Genomic DNA, 27,284 nt, shown 5'->3' with positions numbered 1-27,284 from the left:
AATGAATAAGTTTGATGAAACACCATTTCAACTGAGACATCTGCCGGATTAAAATTATCCAGAACAAATGAACAGTCCCTTCTATAATAATTAAAATTGCACGCGTTAAGTTTAATCAGTTTAATGGTTAAGAACATAATTTTCATAAATGTTTACTTAACATATATTTCATATACATGAATACAATAACGTAAATAAACATCTTTTATATCGGTACGTGTTCATCAGGCAAAATATCAGTTGCCCATGCATAGTTAAGTTAATAGTAAAACACATAAACAAACAATTTTACCACATACGTAACTGAAAAAATCACACACACTCCGCACACACACAAACACAAAAACATATATACACAGATATACAGGCACATAAACACACACACACACACATTTCGATGAGTTCGATAACGGAGGTTGAATGGAGTATAAACATTTTTCCAATTGGTTCTTTTCAAGGAGCACATGCAAACAACTTATTAAGAAACAAGGATAAAATTATAAAATTATATATATAGCAGCGACCTTATATATATATATATATATATATATATATTCTAAAAACAACAGACGAATCAAAAGTGAAAAAACATTTTGAAATCTATTCAAACGTAAAAGAGTGAAAGAGAAAACTAGAAAAAAAGAAAAAGAAACAGAATCAGGATGGCACGAACAACTTTCAGTTATAATTCACAACTGAACTTCGACCACGAAATTTTTGCTTGCCCTTCCATTTCTTTTCAGGTTTCTAAATAAAATAATATTAATTTCATAAAATTTAACAAAATTTATTCAAAAGTATTTCTTCGTGGAAAAATTATGATGTGTATTGCTTAGAAATTCATGTTTATCAATACATTTCTATGAAACTGAACTTTTAAAAGTCAAAGGTCAATTTCTTTTGTGCAACTGCTTCAGAGTTTTCAACTACAAACACATACGCGTTCATATTTGGTTTAGGAAAAAATCTCGTAACTAAGCCTTCAATAAATTAATACACAAATAGCCAATAAAACCCATTTGGTAGTCACCAAATGGATTTTATTGGCTGGGCCTCTGATAGCCACACAAAATTGGCGAATGACAAAAATAAACCTGGATAATTCCCATGATTTTTAACGTTGTTTTAATGAGTAAATAAATATATGTGAATGATATTTTTTGATAATATTCCAAATGAAAGTTGTTAAATAAGTTAATGGAAAGAGTTAATAAATAAAATATTCAAATGACCTACTAAGTGTTAAATATGTTATTAAAACACGTGGCCAACGGGTGGCCATCATCACCAACTGGACAAAGCCTATCTAAGCCATCCAACCCCGGCATGCCCTATATATTATGTTAATGAAGTGAAGGTTATGTTAATATGATTCGCTGGTTATTATGTTTTATATATTTTATGTTAATCAGGTGAAGGTTGTGTTAACCTACTTCTATATTTTTAGTTAATGAGATGAAAGCCATGTTAAGTGGTTAACATCTTACCTTTTTTATTAAGTTAATGAGAAGGTTTATTATATCTTAAATGTTATGATAATGAGGAAGGTTATTTTAAACGCTAATTAAATTGTCATGATGGAATTTTTGTTATGAAACTTTGATAAGTTTAAGATGTCGTCGGTGAGTTTTCAACATTGCAGGTGAGGATATCATTCGGAAATTAGATTAGCAAACGTAGTCACAATAAATAGCACACGTTTATCGATTTCTAAATAACAATGTTATGAATGAAATAGTGCAAAAATCGTCAATTGTTTAATAAAGCCAAATGATCGAATGCGCTAAAATCTGAAAACTATAAAACTTATATCGAATAAAATTTGACTCGGAAACAATATGCCATGCATAAGTAACTCAGCGCCTCCACTGAACAGCACAAAGAACATTGAGAAAATGAGACCAAGGATCGTAAGCTAATTAGGTTATGCAGAGAGGAATATTACAGAAACCGGAGAAAATATGAAGAGAGAATTGTTAAACTGCAATTAAAATCTGAAAAAAATAAAAGAATAAACAGCCGTGACGAAAAAATAAAATAAACATAAAATTGGAAGCATATCGAACCAGTTATTGCTATGGAACGACAAGTTGGAAAAGATAGCAGTTTATTTTAAGAAAGAATTGGACGTTAATCTACACTTGAGGTAAAAATTAATGAAATAAAAGTAGTGTAATTTTTAAATAAAATAAAGAAAAATTCAGCAAAGAATAACAACACTTTCATTAGATTGATAATTTAGAAGTTATCAATCCAATGGCACGTTGTTACACAGGTATATCTGCCGATCAGAAGTGTTTTGTCTCAAGTCTCTCACTCAACATTTGCAGTTTACATGGAAAAAATGACTATATTGTAAACTTTTTAAAAGTTATTCTTCAAATGAATACGCAAATGAATGTTTATTAGTATCGATGTAATTGAAAATTGAAAGTTTTTAATTTAAATCACCCACCGATTCTCCAGTGTCACCCTTCCTGCCTCTCCTACCGCGTAAACCCTGCAAAAATATTATTTAATTTTGTAAAAAAAAGTGCTTCTATTTCAGTTCAATAAGCCATTTTCATCTTCTTACCGACAAATATATTTTTAAAAACGCTTCGTTTGATCGGATAAACTTTTCAAAATTTATGAGCACTTTATTGAGCTGTGTCTCGTTTTTGAGAAGACGTCTACAATTATTGTTTCATGTCTGAGACTAAACATTCGATAGGAATTCTACTTTTTGATGTTTGAGCCATCAAAAACAATTCAAAGTATTGATATAAATTAAAGTTTCAGGCCTACAACGTCAAGTATTCAGGCATTTATCATTTATTTTTTATCTTTATAATTATTTCTTAACATTATTTTTGATTGAAACTTAACTAGATTGGCAATGTTGAAATGAATAAACTGCACGCTGAATCCCAAAATATAATACAGTTTGTGTTCCTTGAATTTCAAGATATAATAGTTTGCGGCTTTTGAATTTTTTTCAGAGGTTCAGATCTGACTTTTTAACTATGCCTTGTAATTTATTTTCAAATTATAAGATTTTTTTCCTAGTCCTTACCCATTCTTAACATAAAATACTACGCTATCAAATAAATACACCAATTGCTTTCAAATTTGCCAGCCTTGAAATAATGTTGTTGCAGATTGCAAGCACCGAAGCAGTCTATTAAAAATTAGAAAAGTAAAAATTTATAAACAGATTAAAAAGTTGAAATACGAATTCGCACCATCCAGAGAACGCATTAAAATTTTAACGGCACGTGGCGGTGAAAACAAACCAACTCGCTGCTAGAAGCATTTTCAAATTAGAAACATTCACCTTAAAAACCAAATTCTTAGCTTGAAATGATTACACTAACACAATAAAACAAATTTAAATCTAAATTACCCTAGGTCCCATTTCGCCTTTTTCTCCCTGTAAGCCCTGCGTAGGTGGTTAAGACGTTTTGTGTTTAGTAATAGAGCAATTTGATCACAAGAGTTTGGTTATTAGTCTGGCTGATAAAGTTTTGGATGTGGAAAATGTAAAAAAATGACTAACCAGTGTTCCTGGAAAGCCCTGTTGGGAAATATGCAACAACACGTTCGTCATTCCATAAATTATAATTTGTAAGATAAGAAGTAGCAGTTAGCATTAAAAATCGCGTTAACCTGTTAACTTAACAATGAAGGTACAGATATTTTTTGTGAAATTTTTAATTTGTCAAAAACTATTTTGCCCGTCATAAATCATTTTTTTTTTGAGAAATTTTCATCCTCATTCCTATCATCATCTCACAACGTATTCTCCTTTTTTTTCATCACAATCTCACACATCCTCTCCTCTTCTTTTCCGTCACCATCTCTCACCCACCTCATAAACAACATCATCATTCAGTTCATCAAAAAATGTTATAACAAATGCTTTAGAGGGAATAGCTGTTAACAACATTACAAAACATTACATTCATTCCTCGTCATCACCATATCATCTTCATCCTTATCACCATCGTCGTCATCATCATCGTCAAGATTTATCATCATCGTCTTTATTATCATCATTTTTACTATCATCATCAGCATCCCATTTATCATCAATGATGATGCTACTATTGCTAAGGTTTGCAGTGGAAATATGAAGGTCATCATCGTAATCGTTCAAGACGCGGTATAAAATCGCCAAATTCTTCATTGCCATTGTATCATGATTACTTCTACTACTACTACTACTACTACTACTACTACTACTACTACTACTACTACTACTATTACTATTACTACTACTACTACTACTGCTGCTACTACTACTACTAATACTACTACTACTACTACCACTGCTAATATATTATTACTACTGCTACTTATAGTAATAAAAAATGATAATAATAAAACATTACCATAATTCCTGGGTCTCCTTTAACACCAGGATCACCACGTTCACCCTTCATTCCCTGCGGACCAGTTGGTCCCTGAAAAAGTTACAAACAGATTTAAACGCAGCGTAATTGTGACGTAAGCGTAACTTGAATAATTATTCAGATTACTCTAAACAATGTAACTTTTGTTTAAATTAACTAATATTCTCATATAACAATTTTATGAACATTTGTTCAATATTATAAGACTGGTGTTATAGTAGATCAGGGGTGGGAAAACTACGTCCGGCCTTGTTCCAAAAAAAGCCAGACATTATGGCCAAAAAAAGGAATCACAAATGTTAAAACAAATTTTTCCCCGGGTCGAAAAAATCTGCTGTTTAAATTTAAGTACATGTGTGGCCCTTCAAAAGTAAAATAGTTCTTAATGCGGCCCTCACAGCAAGAAGTTTGCCCAGCTCTGTTATAGATGGTAAAATACAAACGCGTTCTGTTAAAATGTGTATTAAAAGTTAACATTATACTGCTAAACATATGAGGAAACATGCAGGTTTAACAAATTTTAATACTCATAAAGTATTCACAAACATTGATAGAATAATGAAAAATGCAATACAAACCATTGTACCATTGATTCCATCGACACCCTTCATGGTAACATCAATCAATTGATACGTGTTAGCGGGTCGTGCAAGTGTTAAATATTTTTTTCATGTTAATAATTAATTACTTTCAATTTTCCACGTTAATCAAATTAGGAAATTATTTTTTTTATTAGCAATCCATACAATTATGTTAAGTTTTCTTGGTTTTTGCATTAGAATTAGGCCTAATAGCAAAATAGCTAACAATGTTAACGTTATTTGACAATAAAAAATCATTGCCAATGGATAATGTTAACATTCTGTGTTAAAAATAAAAAAAATAGGAATGCTTTGCCAAAAGGCAAATAAAAATTTGTTAATGCAAGTCTGTTAAAATGCAACACAGCCAATGAAAGATTGAATAATGTTGTTAAATGTTAGGCGGTCAAGTTTTCAACTGAGATGGTACGGTGTTATATTGCCGTGTTGATAACATGGAAGAAATAAAATAACACAAAATAGAGAAAATTCTGAAAAACAAAAAAATGTATTAACCAACCGGTAGTCCTAGCGGCCCTTGTTCTCCCCGTTCGCCCTTTTCACCCTGCATTTATTTCATAATTATTTTTCGTTATTTATCATTGTTTTTCAGTATTATAATTATTATTATTATTTTTATATATTATCATCCTTAACAGTAGTAACGGTAGTAGAAGCAAAAAGTGACTGTAGTAGAAACAGTAACATTAGTAGCAGTTGTAGTAGTAGTAATTATAGTAGTAGTAGCAGCAGCAGAGTAATAGTAGTAGTAGTAGTAATAGTAGTAATAGTAGTAGTTGTAGCAGTAGTAAGAGTAGTAGTAAGAGCCGTAGCAGTAGCAGTGCTGTTAATATTCATAGAACATAAACGTGTATTATCATTATCATTATTTTTTTCACAATAGCCAGTGAAATAAAATAACACAAAATATAATACAGACAAACTTTTTTATCTACGGTAATAATAATAATAAAATAATAATTTCTTCATTATTTATCATCAGTGTTATTTATTAACTATAAAATTATTTGCTATCTATTTCTTCGGCAACATCAAAACAACGAAATGTCAGTCGTGATGTAATATTTATCCTCAACATATACTTCCGAAACTACGAAGGAAAAAAAATTCTCTATAAAAATTTTTTTTTTGTCATAACAAAATGTAGGTAGTTTATTAGTCACAGATAAGTTTGCAGACGAGTTTATCTGGGTTGTTTCAAAAAATATAGAAACGCCAGATTTTACGCATGAATAAATATTTAAAATTATATAATTATCAATTAAAAGTAAAAAAAACGAACCATTCATTACCGCGATAAACATTGTAGCAAACCGAATTTACAACAAGCGATACGAATCATAAGTTGAGAAAAAGTTACGAACCATATCTCCTTTTTCTCCGGTGAAACCTCTTTCACCCTGTTTTTTAAAAGATGAAAATAGTGCAGTTAAATATTATATAACAGAAAGAAATATAAATGGATGTTAGTAAAAAATAGTGAAAATATAAAAAAAACCTTATATTAAAAATTTGGAAATTAAAAAAATGAAAGAATTACTTTAATTCCAGCTACTCCTTGAACACCTCTAGGACCCTGCAATAAAGAAATAACGTAAATGATTTTCTCTTCCGCCTTTTACCAATTTAGGAACTTTGGTAGCGATAGGCAAAAAAGTGCGAGCCAAAAAGATTCAACGTTTTCATAATATTATTTTATTTTATTTGCACCAGAGGCAAACTGCGGCCCGCTGGTTTTTTAAATGCGTTATATAGGACCCTCCAAAATCATCTACATAAATTTGAATGCGGTCTTCGAGATAAGTAAGCCCACCCATGGTTTAGGCCATTGTTTTGCTTTTGTATAGCGTGAAAATAAAACATGATATTCATACAGAAAATAAAAAATTTTCCTGTACAACAGTTCACATTACTCTGGTTATTTTAGTGTTGTTTTGCGATAAGCAATTCCTTGAACGAGAAAAATGAGCGTTTATTGTAATAACAACGAACGCCTGACAAGTTTTAATCAACATTTTACAGACAAAACACTCATCGAATAACATGTTCAGTGGATATACACAAGTATTGCCCGACATTTAAAGTTGTTTTTGTATTTATCAACTTACTCTTGTTACACATTAGCGGTGCCAACTTTCTAAAGAAACTAATTTCACGTTGGCTCCCTGTCTATCCGCACAATGACATTTCGTCAGATTTCTCACTTCAGATTATCAACTTCCAAAGAACAGCAAAAAATCTTCAATATATGCCGCTACATATAATAGCTTCATTGTTTTGTCTTTCATGTATGCAATATTTGAACAATTTCTTATCACAGTATCTCTATGTTTGAAAGTTTATTTTCATTCCAGAAATACGAAACCAATTAGATTAACACACAAAATGATGACACTATTGGCGACTTTTCATTTCTTCTGCAGACAAAATACAGAGACAGTGCCATGGAAGTGAGAAATATTAAAAATAAAAATTTTGTAAGGCCAAGATTAAAGCGGTTAATATATTACCAACTATTCGTATTTTAAGTATCTTAAGATCTTTAGTTTCCTTCACACACAAACACACACACAACCTAAATAGATACACACGCACAAACACACGCACAAACTGACGCACGCATACACACGCCCACACGCATCCACATACTAACCATTGGACCGGGTGGGCCAGGAGGACCTCTAACATGAAAGACCTTGGAAAAAATACAAAATACAATAACACATAAAGACAATTTGTATAAAAATGACTGCAACGAAAACAAACGTAGCTCCATTGAAATTTAAAAAAAAACTTCAATTTCTGTAAAAAGTAAACAACACTCAACTCACCCCACTTTCCATATCACTTGTTGTCAAAATGTTGGGCTCACCCTGAAATGATAAGTTCATAAAATATTAACATATTCAAGGAAAAAATAAAGGAAATAAAAACCTAATAAAAAACATACAGGTGGGCCAGGTAATCCAGGTGGACCAATCATTCCATCAACACCTGGACTTCCTTCATCTCCTCTTTCACCTTTCGCTCCTTGGTGACCCTTGAATTTTGTTAGCAGGGTACAACATACTTTGTATGTTTCATGCATGATTTTGTTTCTATTTTATAATAAGCATTTTATTTTTTCAAAACTATTTCACTCATTTTATTTCTTTAATTTTTGTAATTTGTTTAGTGCGACTATATTGTCTTGAAATTTTTTTCAAAATTAGAACATTTTTTTGTACAAAATTATATTTAATTTATGTTATTAACATTATATCTCTATGCTATTAGAGTCAAACATAGTAGAGCATTTACTGCTAGGTAGTCTCTTTAGGTTTGAAATAAAAGGGATCGACATCTTTATAATTTAAAACTGTTCAATTTTCATTCAACAATTTTTAAATTTTGGCAATTTTCCAAGTAACTTCAAGCATCCAAATATTAGAGAAAAACACCATAATGATGCTAACTGGTGGGCCTTGCGGTCCTGGCTGTCCGTTTTTACCTGCCAATCCAGGATGTCCAGGTGGGCCGATGGGACCCTTTTGAATAAATAAAATTAGCGTAAAAATACCAAAAATTGTTGGACAAATTTTTATAAAAAAAAAACCTGGATTCCATGTTCTCCTCTTTCACCGGCATCTCCTTTAGGACCAGGCGGACCCCAAGATCCCATATTGCCTGCGGTTCCCTTGTCACCTTTTAAACCTGGATAACCCTGTTGTTTTCAATACTAAAAAGAGTCATTTGGTTTAGAAAAAAGTTGACATTTTGACAGAGAGAAATAAAATCAATGTCAATGTTTTATACGTTGACGTTGCACAGGTCTTCTTGACAGTTTGAATAATTCAAGAAAAAAAAACTGAAATCTGTAAACTTAAACAAAATCTGACGTCATCTCCTTTTTTTCCTCTGTTGCCCTTTTCACCTTTCATTCCCGGTGCTCCCAAATCACCCTATCAAAAATTCAAAACAAATTTATTTTCGATTTACTTATTTTCTCTATAATCTTTTTAAACATCTATCTTTTGCTAAATATTTCATATCGGCAAAAAGATTCAATTTATAGTGGCTCGGCGCCCAACATTTTGAAATCTGCCGAATTATTTCTATCAGGCAGGTATCGAGCCAACTAATAAGAGATGGTGCCGTGATTTATAACCACCGACTCTCCTCTACATATTTGTAGCTAACATATAAAGAACTATAAACTGTAATTTGATTTTTCAAACCACTGATTCAATTTCAAATTATGTGTTCGTTTTAAAAAATGTTCATATGTAAGTTGAAAAGAAACCATGAAATTGCCTAATTTATGTTTTATACGTAAATAAATATGTGTTCGCGCTTCATTCCACATCTTTTAAAATCATTCAATGCATTTAAATTTCAAAAATTAAAACAGTATATTTCAATTCTTTCATAAAAAATGTAAAAACCTTTTTGCCAGGAGCCCCAGGCGGACCCTGAGGGAGAACGATGCTAGCTTGGTTCAACATATGCTGAACGTCTGACGGGGTGAATGCGGAAGTTCCTTTCGGTCCCTTTTCAATTTCATCAATTTCCATTTATTGCCATTGTAACTTTGTGAGTTTTAGTCAATGAGAAAATAAATATTAACAACAGTTTGATGGCCGAGTGCTTAAGATCGCCTGGTGCTGTTTCGCATTGTGTGCAGTGACTGGATTCGATTCGAATATGACAAAAAGATCCTCGTCTCTCACGTGCTTCATACGTGATGCGTCGCTTAGCGTGTCTTCATATGGGATGTTTGTGGAGTGTTGTTGGTTTCTCTGAACCTAAGGGGTGTAACAGACCCTTAACCATTTTATAACGACATGGTTTTCTCACTATATGATAAAAAAGTTGTCAGATTAATTTTTCACTTTCTAGTTATTTTTAATCGATAATGTTAAATATTTCCATTTCTACATTATCGATTGATAATATAAAATTTGCAGCTGAAAACAAAAGTCATTCAAGCTTGTAAACCTTAAAAACATTTCAATTGGACAACTAATTATAAATAATTAATCATGAATGCAAAACCAGCGATGAATTGGAATCAGATCAAATTCTAAATGCTCACTTGTTCACCGGGATCGCCTTTTAAACCCTGTCCAATAAAAAAATAATAGAATATAAAAAGGTATTCTAATTTACGTTCAAATAAATAGCCTAGAATCACCAAAGTTTCTTAATCAAACTTGATTGAAGCAGTGTTGGCGTTTCCATGTGAATGATCGAAATTGCGTGAGTTTGTTTAAATTTTTTTATTTTGCATGTTTATATTTTTACGCCAACGGATGTTTTTGAAATTAATTAGATAGTTTCAATGTGATTTATTCAAATTAATGAAATTATATTAGTTGTGCTGTTTGCTGCATTCGTGTACAAAAGACCAAGGTTGTGATGCCCAAAATGAATGAAGCATCTTATTTCATACCATTAGACCAAATTAACATTTTTGTGAAATATTCAATTCTTCGTTTCAGTAAGAGTTTGTTCGCGTTCGATGCTTTCTGATTTGCAACGCATACTTTTGTGTTGACATGCAAATTATTTGTACGTGTATTCATATTTACCGTTGAATATTTGCGCTGGTATGTACCATAAAAATGAACAACTGCTAGAAAGTTGGATGCATGTGCACACATGTGTACATTTATGTTCATTTTGTGCATGGTTGTTCACATGTACAATACGCACATGTTGACTTTTCTGTATAATATAATATTTTACATTTCACAAACTTCTCATTCACACAACAATAAATATATAACTTTCAACACCATCTTCTTGTGGGATTTGTATCCGCGAAAATTGGACGTGTATATGTACCTACGTATGAAAACTTTTACATGTTAACATGTCCAGTGTATGTAGCATGTAACTGGCGATTGTGTTAAATACACTTAAGAGCAATTGTTGTGATCTGCAAGTAACACTTCCATCGTACGTGCGGCAATGCAAACAACAGTTGCCAACGAACCGTCAATAAGTTTGGCTCATTCTTTTCATCTTTTTTTTTTACTATTTTTATTCAAAGGCGTTCCTTAATTCATGCCCACAAATCGATTTGCAATCTCACATTTTTTCAGTAGTAGACATTTGCAAATTAGTAGGAAGAAAATATTGCAGATATTCATTTTGTCAGAAATTTAATAAATGAAATTAACTGCATTTTAAAATTATTTGTGGATAACTAATTTATTCATTCATTAAATTCATCAAGATTTACTATTGCAGATAGTGTTCAGTCGGATATTCACTCATCAACTCATGCGTTAATTCAATCATTTATTTATTCATTCAATCATTCGTACCATCACTAATTCATTCGTTCATTCGTTCGTTCATTCATTCATTCATTAATTCGCATCTTCCTTCCTTCACTCATTCATTCATTCAGTTTTCGTCTCGTTATTCACTTACCCATCCACCTCTCACTCGTCATCATCGTCATCACATCACATCACATAGTAACATGTGTTGTTGTAACTTGTATAAATATCTCAAGACATCTAACGCTCTGTCTGTTTCATCTTGCTGGGAAATTATTGGATGGTGATGATGATGATGAAAACGATGATGATAATAATGATGATGATGACGGCTTTGATGATACTGATAATGATAACGGTGATAATGATGATGATGATGACGGTGATAATTATGACGATCTCACGAACGATGACAATGATGATGATAATAGTAACAACGATAACAATTAGGATGGTTATAATGATGATGTCAACATTTCTGAAAAATTACGACATTCCAGCAAATAATCCTATCTAAAGATCTTGATATTAAACATAGTTCACTTAATAACTCCTAGTAACTTGGTTTGTTATTCTGGCATAAATCTACAATGATAACTACATCACTTCGTTTTTTCTTCAATGCAGACTACAATATCTTGGTAACCGATACCAACTGAATTACATTCAGTTACTACAACCAAAAAAAAAACGAAAAAAAAATGCAATAACCAGCATGATAAATAAAATTGTCCATGTTTTTGACACACACATATATAAACAGACACACTTGGACATACCACACACACATACAAACACATATTCACACATACACATGCAGCTCATATATACCTATATATTTTATTCATTTATTGTCATATATTGAAAACAGCCGAAAATAACTTTACAAATAGACACATCAAACACGCATACTAACACATATTCACACACACACCCACATGCAACTCATATACACCTATATATTTTATTTATTGTTATATATTCAAAACACCTAAAAATAACTTTACAAATACACACACACAACACACACAAACACGCACATAACTTTACAAATACACACAACACACACAAACAACACATCTTTTTTAATATATTTCTTCACTTGTGTATAATCAAAGACACAATACATCCTTGTAGTTTTGTTGTCTAGCTATTTTATACCATTTATTTATTACCAATGAAATCACGATAAACTTTTAATAAAATATTTTCATCCTTGTCTACTTTATTCTTCGTTTTTTTTTTTATTATAAATAAGATATAAAAATTTACTAATACAGCATAATATGATATGCTGGAAAATTAAATTAGTAGTAGTAGTAGCAGTAGCAGCAGCAGCAGTAGTAGTAGTAGTAGTAGTAAAAGTAGTAGTAGTAGATGTAGTAGTAGTAGAAGTAATAGTAGTATTGGTAGGTGGTAGCAGTAGTAGTAGTAGTAGCAGCAGCAGTAGTAGTAGTAGTAGCAGCAGTAGTAGTAGTGGTAGTAGTAGCAACAGCTTCAACAGCATTATCATTCAAATTTTCTTCTTTTTATTATTATTGTTATCATTGTTACTACTACTACTACTACTACTACTACTACTACTACTACTACTACTACTACTACTACTACTACTACTACTACTACTACTACTAAATGACCAACCAATCATGACCCGACCGAGCTAAAGAAATCCGTTTACTGCTATTTTAATTGGTGGCAAAAATACATAAAAACGCGTTGAGCAATTCGGTAATTATTATTTAGTAATTATTGTTAATATAATAATAATAAAAATAATAATAATAATAATAATAAGCCATCAATCAAACAAGCAGAGGTTAACATAATGGAAGAAGTGATGTATTATATAAATGAATTTGATTAATGGTCTGTTATGCCAGTTGGTTATATAAATGTGTGTTTGTGTTTATGTGTGTGTGTTGTGCTTGTGTGTATGCGCGCGCGTGTGTGTGGTGTGTGTGTGTTATAGTGTGGCGATTCATTCATACAAACAAATACGAGAACTAGATATAACGCGTTTAATTAAAACAATACAGTCTACACGGAAAGAAACACATAACAAACACAAGCAGATACAAATAATACACACATATACATTCAAACACACACACACACACATACACACAGAATGTTTACACCGGTGTTTACACACACACACACACACACACACACACACACACACACACACACACACACACACAGACACGGACACACAAACACAAAGGCCCTGTGCAATTCTATCCAGACGAGTCATGTAAACTGTTATGAAGTTGAGATTGCTTTTGTTCTGCTATATCAAACACGCCATGGGTAGTATACAAATTTCATTTCTAATTAAGTTTAATTAATTCTATTAATTGATTAAATTCAACTATTCTGATTAATAACGAAAAGATTTTTCGGCAAAGTATAAATAAAATTTAGCAATCTCAGCAAAACAACAATGAAACTGACTGTCATAAGTTATTCATGTGAAATGAAATGGTCAAGTTGTTTAATTTTCTAAATACAGTAAGGACGAATTTCTTGACGTACACAGTCATAAACGATTTCATGTGCCACCAATTCTCTATTTTTGTTTCATGATTGAAATGAATTGTTAAACAGATGATTTTGGTTCATTTTATGATCTCATGAACTGTTATACCATCATAGTTCATGTATTAAATTAGAAGTCACGATCTTATTTCAGGATTTTATTCGCAGGAATAGTATTGAAACAAAGTATTTTGATATCATTTGTGTGTGCGTGTGTTGTACGCTGTATGGGTGTGTTGTACGCTGCGTGCGTGTGATGTATGCTGAGTTGGTGTGTTGTATGATGTGTGCAAGTTGTATATTGAATGTTTGTGTAGGTGAGCAAACTTCCGAAACCAAATTAACGAGAATTATGTGGCCCTAAAAGAAGTTCGGCCACCCTCACTTCAAAAAAATTTCAGAATGAACATGAAAACATCCTGTTCGCAGAGCAACGATTAATAAACACGAACTAGGAAATGAAGTCTTACTTCGGGAAAACATTCAGTTATAAAACTGTTGTCATATTTTTTGTTCTGTTTTTTTGGGTTTTTCAATGTTCTTTGTTGTTCACGTTTTGCCTAAAATAAATAAATCAAGTATATTTATATCTGCTTATCTACTTATCATTCAGTAACTAGAAGACTGCAGGCGACTGTTGTTTGTTAACATATGCGGTCAAGTCAATGGAACATTCCTGCTAATCACTCGTGTTGTTGTTGTTGTTGACGATGATGACGACGATGATGACGAAGATGAAGATGGTGATGACGACGAAGATAATAATGAGGGTGAGGACGACGACGATGATGATGAAAACGACGATTATGACGATGGTAAAGATGATGTCGAGATAACGATGGCGTTAAATTAATTTTTTTGTTAATAAAATGTATTAAAAAAATTATGATAATGAGGTTGATAACATTAAATAACATCAGCAATAACTGTCTAAGGAACTCTGATATTCAAATGTTAATAATATCAATTGATTACTGAATTACTACTGTCCGTCGGGCGAACGAATTACAAACTTTTTTATTCTTATTCTTCAAAAATATGCTTACGCTATCTTCAATTGACAGATGTTGATTTGTACAACTTGACACTAAATTAAAAAACTGGAAAAACACTAATAAAAAATGATTTAATTAGTTAATAAAAAATTAATACAAAACACCGGCTACTGACCGGAAAGCCTCGTTTGCCCATTTCTCCTGGATGGCCCTAAATGGTCAAAATTAAAAAAACTAAATAGATTAATATAAAAATATATAATTTTAAAAATATAAATAAATAAATGTTATAATTATTTATTGGTATTTAACCATTTATTTTTACCATAGAGGCAGACAAAATAGCGTATCGATATGGGTTTCATCTTTTCCAAAAATCGGTTCATGCCGCTGCTGCTACTACTACTTACTGCTACTACTACTACTACTACTAATACTACTACTACTAATACTACTTATTACTACTTACTACTACTACTAGTACTACTACTATTACTACACTACGTATCTTATCTTTTCTTCAACTCGTTTTTTATATAATGAATTGAATTTTATTCCATCCCAAATATGCAATCGTGCCTATTTGTAACGATTGTAATAACATTAACATTAATAATAATAATAATTATAATAATAAAATTTATCCAACCTGTCTCCCAGGTAATCCATCCTTACCTGGAGTGCCCGGCCTACCCGGCTCGCCCTTCCAAAGTATTCATTTCATTTGTGTTAGAGGAATTCGATAAAATCAAGCTACCGCAGATAAACTCGGTAGCAGTTACATTATGTTGTATATTAATATTATAACTGCGGTCAACAAAACGTAGCCTAGTAGCAATACGGCTGGTGAATCGGCTTAGGTAACAGTTGTGCTATGTAATTTTTTTTGGCTATGCGGTCGTTCTGAGGAGCTTTTAATAACTCAAATTACTCCATATATTTCAATCATTTTTGCATCAGAAAGAAAATTTTGTTACGGCGATAATTTAAAAAATTAAAGCCGGCATAGCCTACTGAAGCGTTGTACAATTATTAATATAATTATTGTTGTTGTTGTTGTTAAAGTTAAAATATGAGTGAACTTGAACGCATTGCCCAGTAAAAAGCTGATAGAGTTGAGTGAATTGATATTTAATCTATTGATGAATATACAAATTTGATTTGTCTGAAAAAATATGACCAAATTTTGTGGAGCCACGAAATGTTTTAAAATACTTAAAATCAATTGAATGCAGCAATAAAAACTGCAAAAACGATTGTAAAATTTTCTATAGGGAACAAAATCAATGAGTTTCAATGTGACAATTTATCACGAGAACATTAAAATTAAAATAAATGATGATTCAGTGGAATAAAATAAACTAAAGCACTAACTTTCAAAGTTATTATTTCATACTTGGCTCCCTGTCAAATATCATCGTTTAGAACTTTATTATTATGCTTGCCACAGTGTGAATCATTGGGACGGTTTAAATGACAGAATTTGGCGAGTTATTGTTTGAGAAAGTATTCAGCGTAGAAAATTTGTGATTTATTAAACAAGTATTAGTGTGGAAACAATGGCGTAGATGTGATTTATATTCAAAATTGAAATGTATGTCATTCGAATATCTAATCTACAATTTTAACGTTTTAACCCCTTCTTAAATTCTCAACGCTAAAATGTGAGTAAACTCGAACGCAATACCCAGTGGAAAGCTTAGAACGTAAGAGACTATTTGAAAGAATTGTTAAAAATAAACTATAGCAGAAGGTTACCTTTAATTAAAGATAAAAATGAAAATATATCAACTTAATGATTTATAAAATAAATTTAATAAACAGAGAAAAAATGTTTACAAAGTTTGTTTGAATGAATATTTTGCAATAGGGTACAAGTGACGAACGAAAGCTTTCTAATCGAAAACTTTATTTAGAGAAATTAATTTATTTTACAAAGATAATGAAATTGATTTCATTTCAAATCGAAGTTGGGTGCATTTTCATAAACACTAAAGCAAAACTTCATCAAAATTGTTTATATTTCTTTCTCAACATAAATTTTTATAAACTTTTGATACAGACAAGATCCTAAATTTCCATGCAACCACTTATAATATCGCAATTCAAATAATTAATTAATGTTAAAATGACTAAAATCAAAAAAAAAGTTATGAAAAATTCAAATCAAATCCAAAATCCAGAAATGTCCTTGGCATCTAACCTTCAGCTTGAGGACTTCGATGTATCCGAACGATCCGTCGTGGAGTTTCACTGAACGTTTTGGTGTCTGGTATTTTAATTAGTATCTATAGTATCTTCATCCATAAAATGTTTTTCATTCTAATTATATCATTGACTGAGTTGTCTTCAATAGGTGTCTAATCGTTGAAACACGCCGCTAAATTAACTTCTTCTTTTATTGCCACTTACACACACACACACACACACACACACACACACACATATATATATATATATATATATATATATATATATATATTATCAACAATTTTTAATATATATATATATATATCACATAGTGTATATACATATATATATACAAATATAAGATGAATCTATCGTATCCTATTAGTTTCAAAAATTATCACCATTTCGTTACATTTACGCTTTGCATCTTGCATCAATCTCATCGTTTATCAGTATAATTTTAATGAATAAGAAGTAAAAGAAGTAGAAGTAAAAACTGCTACCCGAAACTTAGTTGTGCAGGTACGTAGTGCGGTGTTAAGTATGAGCCTTAGTATGACAATTTTTAGAGTAATTGAAAAATTAAGTGAACAGCCTTTTTTAGCCAGAGTTGAATAATAAGAAATAAAATCAATTAAGTAAGATAGGTTAGAACTGAAAATTAAAAAAAAAAACACTAACCTTATGGCTGTAGGCGGCTGTGTTGGATGGCTGTTCCTGTTTTAAGAAGATGCCACAATCACCTTTGCGACCCTAAGATATTAATGAATAATTTTTTTTATATTTTCTTATTTTTTGTATCCAAATTGTTTCACGAATATCATCTTTTTCACAACCTCATTATTTGATTGTACTCTAGCAAGCATGGCAATGTTGAGTGAATGTAATTGTAATTTCACAATTACAACGGTGAGATAATTTTGAGAATATTTTTAGTGTTGCAATACAAGAATTTTAATGAGATTTTATGAGGTTGCAAATTTCATTTTAATTTTTTTATTTTGTTTTAGTTAAACAGTTGAAATATGGAATAAGTTTTGTTAAAAAAATTTTATCTCAAAACCACAAAAATACATAGATAGCGCAAAATTTAACGTCACAAATTATGAATTGCCAAAAGTATTGCAAATATTTAGTTCCTGATAACAACTCAAGTTACAGATTATCAAAATAAGTAGCATCGAAATGTAACGAGACGAGACGACAAACTTACCGGGAGTCCATTGTGCCCTGGCTCCCCCTAGACATGAAATAAATAATTTAAGTTATCAATATGTAAAAATGTGAAAATATCATATGAATTTCGCTATTTTGCTAGTTCGATCCTTGTGTCACCATGGCAACGATTGAAAAATTAAATTTGAAGGTTATAATTTTAGTGCGGAAGCACAAATAGTAAGAAATTAATTTAACATTTTGAATAATCGTTATTGTATTATAATAATAACACAATAACGATTATTTTAAATATTTGCAGTCCTATTATAATCCAATTCTTACCTGATCTCCTTTTTTGCCTCGCTTTCCTTCTTGACCTGGAGCACCTGGAAAGTTAAAAAATACTAGGGTATTATTATTATTATTGGTGTGTTTTTAAGCGCCCTTTAAAAAGATCTCAGAGACACTAACAATTATTGCACTACATTGCGTAGCTCTTTATTAAAGTTAATCAATGAAGCTTGGACAAAAAGATGGTGTTTCAGCCTTCTGCGAAATTGAATAACAGACAACGCAGGATTACGAAGTTCCCCAGGCAAACCATTCCAGACAGCAGGACGCATTACGGAGAAATTTCTTCGACCAAGAGCCAAGTTTTTGTCAGGTACAAACAGTAAATCTGAATTGTCAGAAAGCAATGTTTGACTCAGCAGTGGCATTTTTCTAGGAATGACACTGTCAGTTGAATATTTAGGGGCAACTCCTTTAATACGTTTTAAAACCGTTAAACATATCTTGAAAATAACTATTTGATAAACCGGAAGCCAGTGAAGAGTAAAAAGAATTGGCTTAACGTGATCGTAATTAAAGCCACCTGGAACTGCAGTCTAGACATATTAAGACCAAGCAGGCCATAATGTAGACTATTGCAATAGTCTATTTTTAAGCGGATAAAGGAATGAACAAGACATTGAAGAGTATTCTTGCTTAAAGATTTTTTGATTCAGAGCATTCTTCTTTTGAATTGATTGAATTTAAGCCTATTTGCCATCATCCATTCATTAATTTCTGAGAGACATGTTCTGAATCTACAGACAAGATCATCAAAACGACTAGCAATGATCTGAATATTATCGGCAAAACCGTGACGTTTGAAACTATATCAGTTAATGATATTGAAAACATCTGCAGTGTACAACAGAAACTGGAGGGGGCCAGAACCGAGCCCCTGTGGAACACTGGTAGAAATAATTCAACATGAATAAATTGTAATAATCATCAATTATAATAATAAACTGATGTCATAAAAATTAAAGTACAATCTTAAACTTGCTGTGAATGATTTTATATAGTGAATATATTGAAATTAAAAAAATTAAAAAAGGACTCTGATAGAAATTAGATTTTTCTGAAATAAACCTGAAATTTAATTTAAGTGTAAATAATTTTCCTTCGCATCTAAATGAATAATGCGGCTAACAAAATATAAAAAACATAATCAACAGATAAGAAAAATTTAAGAAAATTTATTGACTAGGCTTAGGTTGAAAGATAATTGTTTGTAACAAGTGAAAAAATTGGCTGGTGTTTAAAAATTTAAGCGATTCATATGCTCATTAGTTCTCAAAATTATTATGATCACAATCACCATAATACCAATGAGTTTTCGTAAATTGTTGATGAGTGGCTCATCACTGAGTAGGCTTTCAAAATAGTTTTCTCTTGATTTATCATTGGTGTTCAACGGTTGGGATGTAGGATGGGACTTTATTTCATTTTTGAAAGGTTACAATTTCAATAAAAAAAATTATCGAAAACGAAAATTATTGATAATTAAAGTTAAATTCAACTCTTACAAAGTGTAATAGATCGAGTTTGTGGAGGTCGATGGTAGCCAATGTCCTTAAACGATGAGGCACGAGAAAGAAGAAGTTACACAATAATTTTAAATTTATATTTACACAAAAATACACAATAATTTTTAATTTATATTTGTTTTACAAGGGTAGTGAGCTAACATTTCAAACAAAATTTATTGAATGTATTCTAACTTTTCTCTAAAAATACTATTCCACATAATGCATTATTTTAATTTATTTTAATCTCATTAATTTGAAATTTGCTGAATTGTTCAGCACAAGAAAGCTAGTGTAACATTATCGAACAAATACTGTACGAGGCAGAAAGTTGTTTTTAAACCAAATCGAAGTAAACAATTAAACGATGGATGACGTCAGGATGTTGAACGCAAACAAACAAATTAATTATATAGAGCCAAATTGAATGGATGATTTTTCAGATTTAAAATTTTAAGTGTTTTGTGCGTGTATGTGCAAGTGCATACAATTTGCACATGTGTATATTGCAAATCCAAGTAACGGAAAATAATAGTTTAAACATAAATTTGATTTTTGTGACTATTTGGCAAACTATTTACCAGTGCCCATTAAAATTATTTTCATTTCTTACGCTTTCCAAACATCATCATTCTCAAAAACGTCATCAATAACCAAATTATCGTCATCATCATTATCACCATCGTTGTTGTCATCATCATCACCATCTTCGTCATCATCATCCCCATCGTTGTCATCATCACCATCACCATCGTCATCATCATCATCTTCTTCTACAAGGTTATTAACATCATCAATAATGATCCACTACCTAGAGAGAGAGAGTACCAATAAGAAGAGAAATCCATTGAATAGGAGACAGATGAAAGAGTGCACGTTCGAAACACGTGGCACAGAGTTACAGAGTAATCTATTGTACCTACACCGACATGCAAAACCCAAAATTATAAATAGACTGGCATAATACAGAGAAGCAAAATATGTTTAGAAAGTATCATAGAAGATTTTATAGGTAATAAGAATTATCAGATAAACTATCATTAATTATATTTATTGCATACCCATACAATGCGTTCGCGGACCAAAACCAGACGCAATCCTTCTCTCCGAACATATTTTACATAAGCACAGACATAAGGAAAAATATTAGATCAATAATTAAAAATCTATCAAGGTAAAATAAATAAATTTTCTCGAGTACTACATTTTAATAAATTACATACATGCACCATACAACCACAATCGCAAACTAAAGTAACAACCTTTGCTAACATAAACTACCTTTGTCGGTATGGATAAAAAGCAGTGTTTCACAGAAAAATTTTGACGAAAAAAGCCCCTTTTTCCAGTTAAAATGTTTACCTTCCCACCCGTAAAATTTGCCTGGATCTGCCGGTTCAAACCAAAAAAATCATATAAAATCTGAAGGCAAAGAAGAAAAAACATACACGTATACAAAAAACAATCGACTGCCACTCATATATAACAAAAAGATGAAAGGTCTAATCGTGGTGAGATTAACATTAGCATGTTCGTGATGATTTGCCATTACACTTTAACGCTGTTGGGGCAAGCTGAAAGAAAACTTAACAGAACGTTATTAACTGAACCGATAAATCAAACGCATCTTTTTATTCTCTCTTTCTCTATTTCTCTCTATTTTTCTCTCTTTCTCTCTCTCTATATATATACATGTGTGTGTGTATGTGTGTGTACGTGTGCATTTATCAATTCATTCTATAGAAGTAGATTTAATTTATGTGATGATGTGCTTAAATGATGGTGTGTGCTAGTGTGTGTGTATGTGTGTTTGTGTGTGTGTGTTTGTGTGTTGTGTTTGTGTGTTGTGTGTGTGTGTATTTGTAAGTGTTATCAAAAATTTAATTTGTGTATTAGACGTGATGTTATATTATGTTTTTAAGTTATGACACAATTCAGCTCTGAACTGTGTGGTATTTGATGTATGTGAGCGTTAGAAAATGTTTCCATTGGCAAGTATGTTTGATTGTGTGTGTGTTAGTGTAAGAAAGAGAGAAAAAGAAAAAGAGGAGAGAGGAGAGAGAGAGAGAGAGAGAGAGAGAAGGAGTGTGTGTAAAAGCAGTGAAATATATATGTTTTACATGTTAACACTAATACAAAAGTCTTAAAACATACCTTTATCAAAGTTTGTTGTGCTCAGATCTTAACACAACAAACCACCCAGTATTAATTAACGCGAATAAACAATAAACACATTATGTCAATCTTATATGCCAGTATTCTTTTGTTAAAACACACATCTCCAAATCAGACACTAACACAATCACAGTCGATGAATGATATATGAATATTTATGTGCTTTATATAATAAGTAATATAAAACAAACAAATACACGTAAAGAATGTTATATGTAAAGCAAACATATTCATCGCACACACACAAATAAGCACACACGAACCAACAAACACACAAACAAACACATTTATATGCCATGTATAGACGCAAACATAAATTTGTGAACAGCATCCGAAATTGTATTTCATCCTTCAACACGTAGAAGACAATTTCAAACAACTAAACTACAACAACACAGACGAAAAATAACATCAACAAAATGTTTACTTCAAACTGAACAGCAAAACGTTAACACCGTCTAAACACACCGCTACTAAAATTAATATTATTACTATTACTATAATAATAATAATAATTATTATTATTATAATTGTTGTTGTTTTTATTATTTTCCGCGAGAATATATAGTAATTATTATTGTCGACCCTAGCGACCTTTTAATTACCCTCTCGCTTTCTCGAGTTTTTATTTTACCGCACATGGCAGTGTTACTTACGACGGATCCATCTAAACATTTAAACAAAACATCAACAATGTCCAGAGCAAGGCATGCCATAATGATATTCTCCAAAACTGTATGTATACGTACGATGAATAAACTTAAAAGAGTGGATCTTTCCGTGTTAACAAAATTCTTTTTTTATTTCTTCTTGTTATCAGTTTTTAAAAAACAAAGTGAGAAATGTAATGGCTGAAATTTTTTTACATAATTATTTACAAATTTTACTTATGGCTGAATCAGAAAATGTCTGTTATGTTATTTATCAAACGTGAAATAATGAAAATATGAAAAATCAAGTTAAGTAAAATCTCGAGAACGTTGCAGAAAGTTCATTGTTCTTTTAAACTAGCTCAAGAGATATAAACGTTTAAACATTTATACTCCTAACTAAACGCACACACACACACATACACACAACACACACACATTTGCACACATAACAACACACACACATATTTGCACACGTACCAACACACACAAACCATGCACACTTACATTAAAACAACTTTTAGAGCCATCAAACATCTCAGAAACAGTTCACAAGTATCCAATTGAACGCGATCTTGTAAATGTTCTCCGTTATAAAACTGCTTAAAACAAAATTTTATTTTTTGATGTTGGTCAAACATGAAATTGTTTTTGTCATGCATATAAATTTGTATGGAGATATCTAAAAAACGGAGTGTGGAGCAAATTCTATGTTTAAACCACAACTTATTAACTTAAACTCACTGAACTCCCGAAACTTATTCACAATGACTGTGTGTATGTAGAGAACTGTTTAATAAAATTATTATAAAACACCTCTAAAAATACGTAAATATTATTTTGTTCTTGTGCTATCACAAATTGGTGAAAAAAAGATAAAATCAAAACAAAATCAAAAAAAATTTGATACTTTGGAGGAATGAAGTTAAACCAAATTAATTTTCTAAGTTCTTAGAATGTGGATTGAAAAGACGGTACAGACAAATTTTCCAGCAAATATAAAAACGATAACACACCCTAAGCTATTTAGAGAAAGAATTCACATCAACGTAATAATTTTCTTCTGTATAAAATATAGTTTAAATTTTTTTTTAAAGAATTTCCTAAACCGATGAATCTCAATGCCAAAATTCTAATCACCTTTTAATATGCCAACGTTAACGAACCAGACGCAGACTTAATCTCTCCAATTAAAAGTAATCTTAACAAGCAGCAGTAGCACATCTTTAAATTTGCCTCAAGGATCGATAAACATGGAAGTAAGTAACTGCCTGCTACTGCAGATGCAACTAACTGCCAATGAATAACTCCAGATATCGCCTACCTACCTACCTGATGACTGATTAACGATCAACTAAACTTCCATTGATTGCCGTTCTATTAAAGAGGAAACATTTTGTAAAATAATCGCAATAGCAAAAAGAGAGAAAAACTAATTTAATAACGAATAATTTAATAAAATATAAAATAAATAATAATTAGCTAAAAGTTACAAATGTGAGCGATTAGTATAGTTGAATCTGTGTTCGAATAATCCATGTATGCATGTGCGTGCCTGTTCGGCGACCATTTTAAGAATATGAGCGAAAAAATTCCAAAAAAACGGCAGAGCTTTTTAGTTTTTTTTTTCAAATAAGTCAGAAGAACAATTAATTAAAAAGTGATAACAAATAATGAATTGGTAATTAAAAATAGCATCTTAAACCTAACAAATAATAAAGGCTGCGAAGGAGATGTTGTCGTGTCGATTATAAGCGCCATGTTTAAGTGCGAATTCCATAAACTAGCGCCACTTAACCAATTTATGTCTTTGCTTCAATAACAATCAATTAGAAAACCATTGGGCGAACGCTTAATTCATCTACTACATTCTTTTCCATGTGGATAAATACATTCACTTACACATTCACTTACACATACATTCGATCATTCGCACATGCATGCACACGCGCGTTTAAACACGCACACACAGAGATAAACAGGAGCCCAAAAACACACACAGACACATACAAAACACACACGCACACTCAAACAAACGTCCATTTAAACGTACACACAAATGCATAAAAACAAATAGGTGGTGCAACTATGTGTGTTTGTGTATCTTGTATATATCTATTAATTAAAGGTTGGATAATTTGAAAAGAAAGATGTGAAGATGCGTTATTTTTATCATCATAATAGGAATTATCGCAAGCACACGCCACTCAACATTATCGAGTGATATGTGATAAAAAAAAATTTCAATGTAGATGGTGATAAAACAACCTCTTAATGTAAATAAAGATTAATCATTCTGTTATAATGATCAACCTAATATATATGCGAATAAAGAAGAATATTTTCTTCTTGGCAAATTTCAAGTTGGAAGTTGAGAGGCAGGTATGTATGCTCAGTGCCATAATTGAAAACTCAGCAATCCGATACTTTGATGTTTTTTTTCGTTATTAATATATCCCTTACTTAATAACTTATAAGAACCTGGCAGTTTCATAACTCGTTGTGCTGGCGAAATAATGAGAAATTTTCTGCAGTTACTTCAAAAATTCTTCTAAAAAAATATTCTGCGCTTGCGGTTGTGTGCACGCGCGTGTGTTTAAGCTAATGAGTTCAAACGTGAGCGTAGAGATGTGAAGCTAGTTTACTCGAAGCTTACTTTACTAATAATTACTTCTCATATTAGTTTGCGTTCAAAATTTTTATCTTGGACAAATTTTACATACAAAGTTTATCAAATTCAGATAATCGGTTATATTAAAAAATGTAATTGTTACTGTCTATGGAACTTAATAATTTAGTAGAAATGGAAATATGAACTGAATCAGTAATGAATGAAGTTGGTAGCAGTTCTTTTGCAGAATAAACACGGCATGCTGATGGATGAATGGAAGATTAATGTTTATGCAATCCTTTTAAGATTGTTTCGATTTATGAATGTGCTGTCAATCAAGCAGTGGAAGGCAGCAGTAGATATTAACAATGATTTTGTACCGAACTTTTCAATGTACGTAAAAATAATTTCTCTTGCCGTTTCAATGATTAGGTTAAAACTTTGCAGACTCTTTGTTGTGTCATTTTCTAAAAACTGTTTGAATTGAAATAATTATATATTTATAAAAATAATTTTCTTAGAAGGGAAATTAAATACTTTTTTTTATTAGTAAAATGTTGTCATTCCAGATAAGAGTAGTAATCTCATAGATATCGTCAAAAACATGATGTTAGATAAATTTTCGCCGAAAGGCTAGGTGACGTATCATGACATCACATGACGTCACCATCATCACATCATCATTATCACGTCAATAATAATTGTCATTGTCATCTTTATCATCGTCGTTATCATCATTTTAATCAACATCCTTATCACGTCACCATAACATCAAAATCATTATATCACCACTTAATCATCTGTGTCACTATGTTTTAATCAACATCACCACCATCTTAGTCAAAATCTTCATCGCGTTTTAATTATTTTTCCTCACCACCTTCACTATAACTAACATCATACTAAAATTTTATTTCTACTGATTTCAATTTCTATCACTGTCATCGTCAAATTATTTCTAGCCGATTTTAATCATCCTAACATTAAAATAATTAGGTAAGCTGCGCGCCAAGCTAACAAAAAAAATTCAAGTACTACCCTACCTATCGTAATCAATATAATTATTTTCACCGAAATTCTCACCAACACTATGATTATTTTTTTCAATCACTTTAAACATCATCATATTTTTCCAAATTATTTTTGTTAGAACCCTCGCCTTCGTTACTAACTTCGTCAAAGTTTTCCAGTGAAGAGCCAGCATTTCTCGAGAAATCACATCACTCCTTCATCCACGAAAAATTAAATTAGACCATCACTACTACTGATACTACTACGGCTACTGTGGCTGCTACTACCACCGCTACTACTACTACTACTACTAGTAGTAGTACTACTGTTACTACTACTATTGTGTTTGCTACTACTAAAACTATTTCTACTTCTACTACTACTACTACTAATAATAATATTAATAGCAAATAAAAAAAAGCTATAATAATAATGAAAAAAAAATAAATCCACCCAAATTAATGATACTAATGCTACGGCGAATACTATACTACCATATTGTTACTTCTGCTACTTCCTTTCAGTGTTACGGACACTACTAAAAAGATAACCTTATCGGAGGCTACTACTGGAGTTACTTCTACTCCAGTATAATAGATAATAAGTGCTAAACTGCAATTGTTTTGAAAAGTTAATGCACTGCACACACATGTCTTAGTATTTATAATATGAACGTGCGTTAGGTACACGCGTTATGTTTATGTATGTGAATGAAAAGAGTATGTAATGTGTGTGTGTGTGTGTGTGTTTGTTTGTTTGTGTGTGTGTTTGTGTTTGTTTGTGTGTGTGTGTGTGTGTGTGTGTGTGTGTGTGTGTGTGTGTGTGTGGTATG

The 27,284-nt window shown here is 31.3% G+C and overlaps 1 protein-coding gene across 1 annotated transcript; it reads right to left on the bottom strand.

Moving 5' to 3' along the window:
- Positions 1–191: 191 nt before the first annotated feature.
- Positions 192–22,896, bottom strand: HELRODRAFT_189471 (hypothetical protein; the record flags this gene model as incomplete). The annotated part of the gene is made up of 29 exons (XM_009029454.1): positions 192–283; positions 314–335; positions 386–747; positions 1,237–1,331; positions 2,456–2,500; positions 3,386–3,421; positions 3,539–3,556; positions 4,374–4,445; positions 4,973–5,000; positions 5,506–5,540; positions 6,361–6,396; positions 6,537–6,572; positions 7,650–7,691; positions 7,828–7,869; positions 7,947–8,036; positions 8,452–8,523; positions 8,592–8,699; positions 8,875–8,937; positions 9,421–9,525; positions 10,071–10,097; positions 14,977–15,012; positions 15,451–15,504; positions 16,176–16,205; positions 17,005–17,070; positions 17,673–17,744; positions 18,205–18,231; positions 18,492–18,535; positions 21,268–21,427; positions 22,786–22,896. Coding segments are annotated over 27 exons (1,551 nt in total). The 3' UTR covers positions 192–283; positions 314–335; positions 386–746.
- Positions 22,897–27,284: the final 4,388 nt, after the last annotated feature.

The sequence above is a fragment of the Helobdella robusta genome (assembly GCF_000326865.2).
Source record: "Helobdella robusta unplaced genomic scaffold HELROscaffold_6, whole genome shotgun sequence".
In the NCBI taxonomy this organism is placed as follows: Eukaryota; Metazoa; Annelida; class Clitellata; order Rhynchobdellida; family Glossiphoniidae; genus Helobdella; species Helobdella robusta.
Note: the sequence above shows the minus strand (reverse complement) of the source record. Positions and strands in the feature narration are given on the sequence as shown.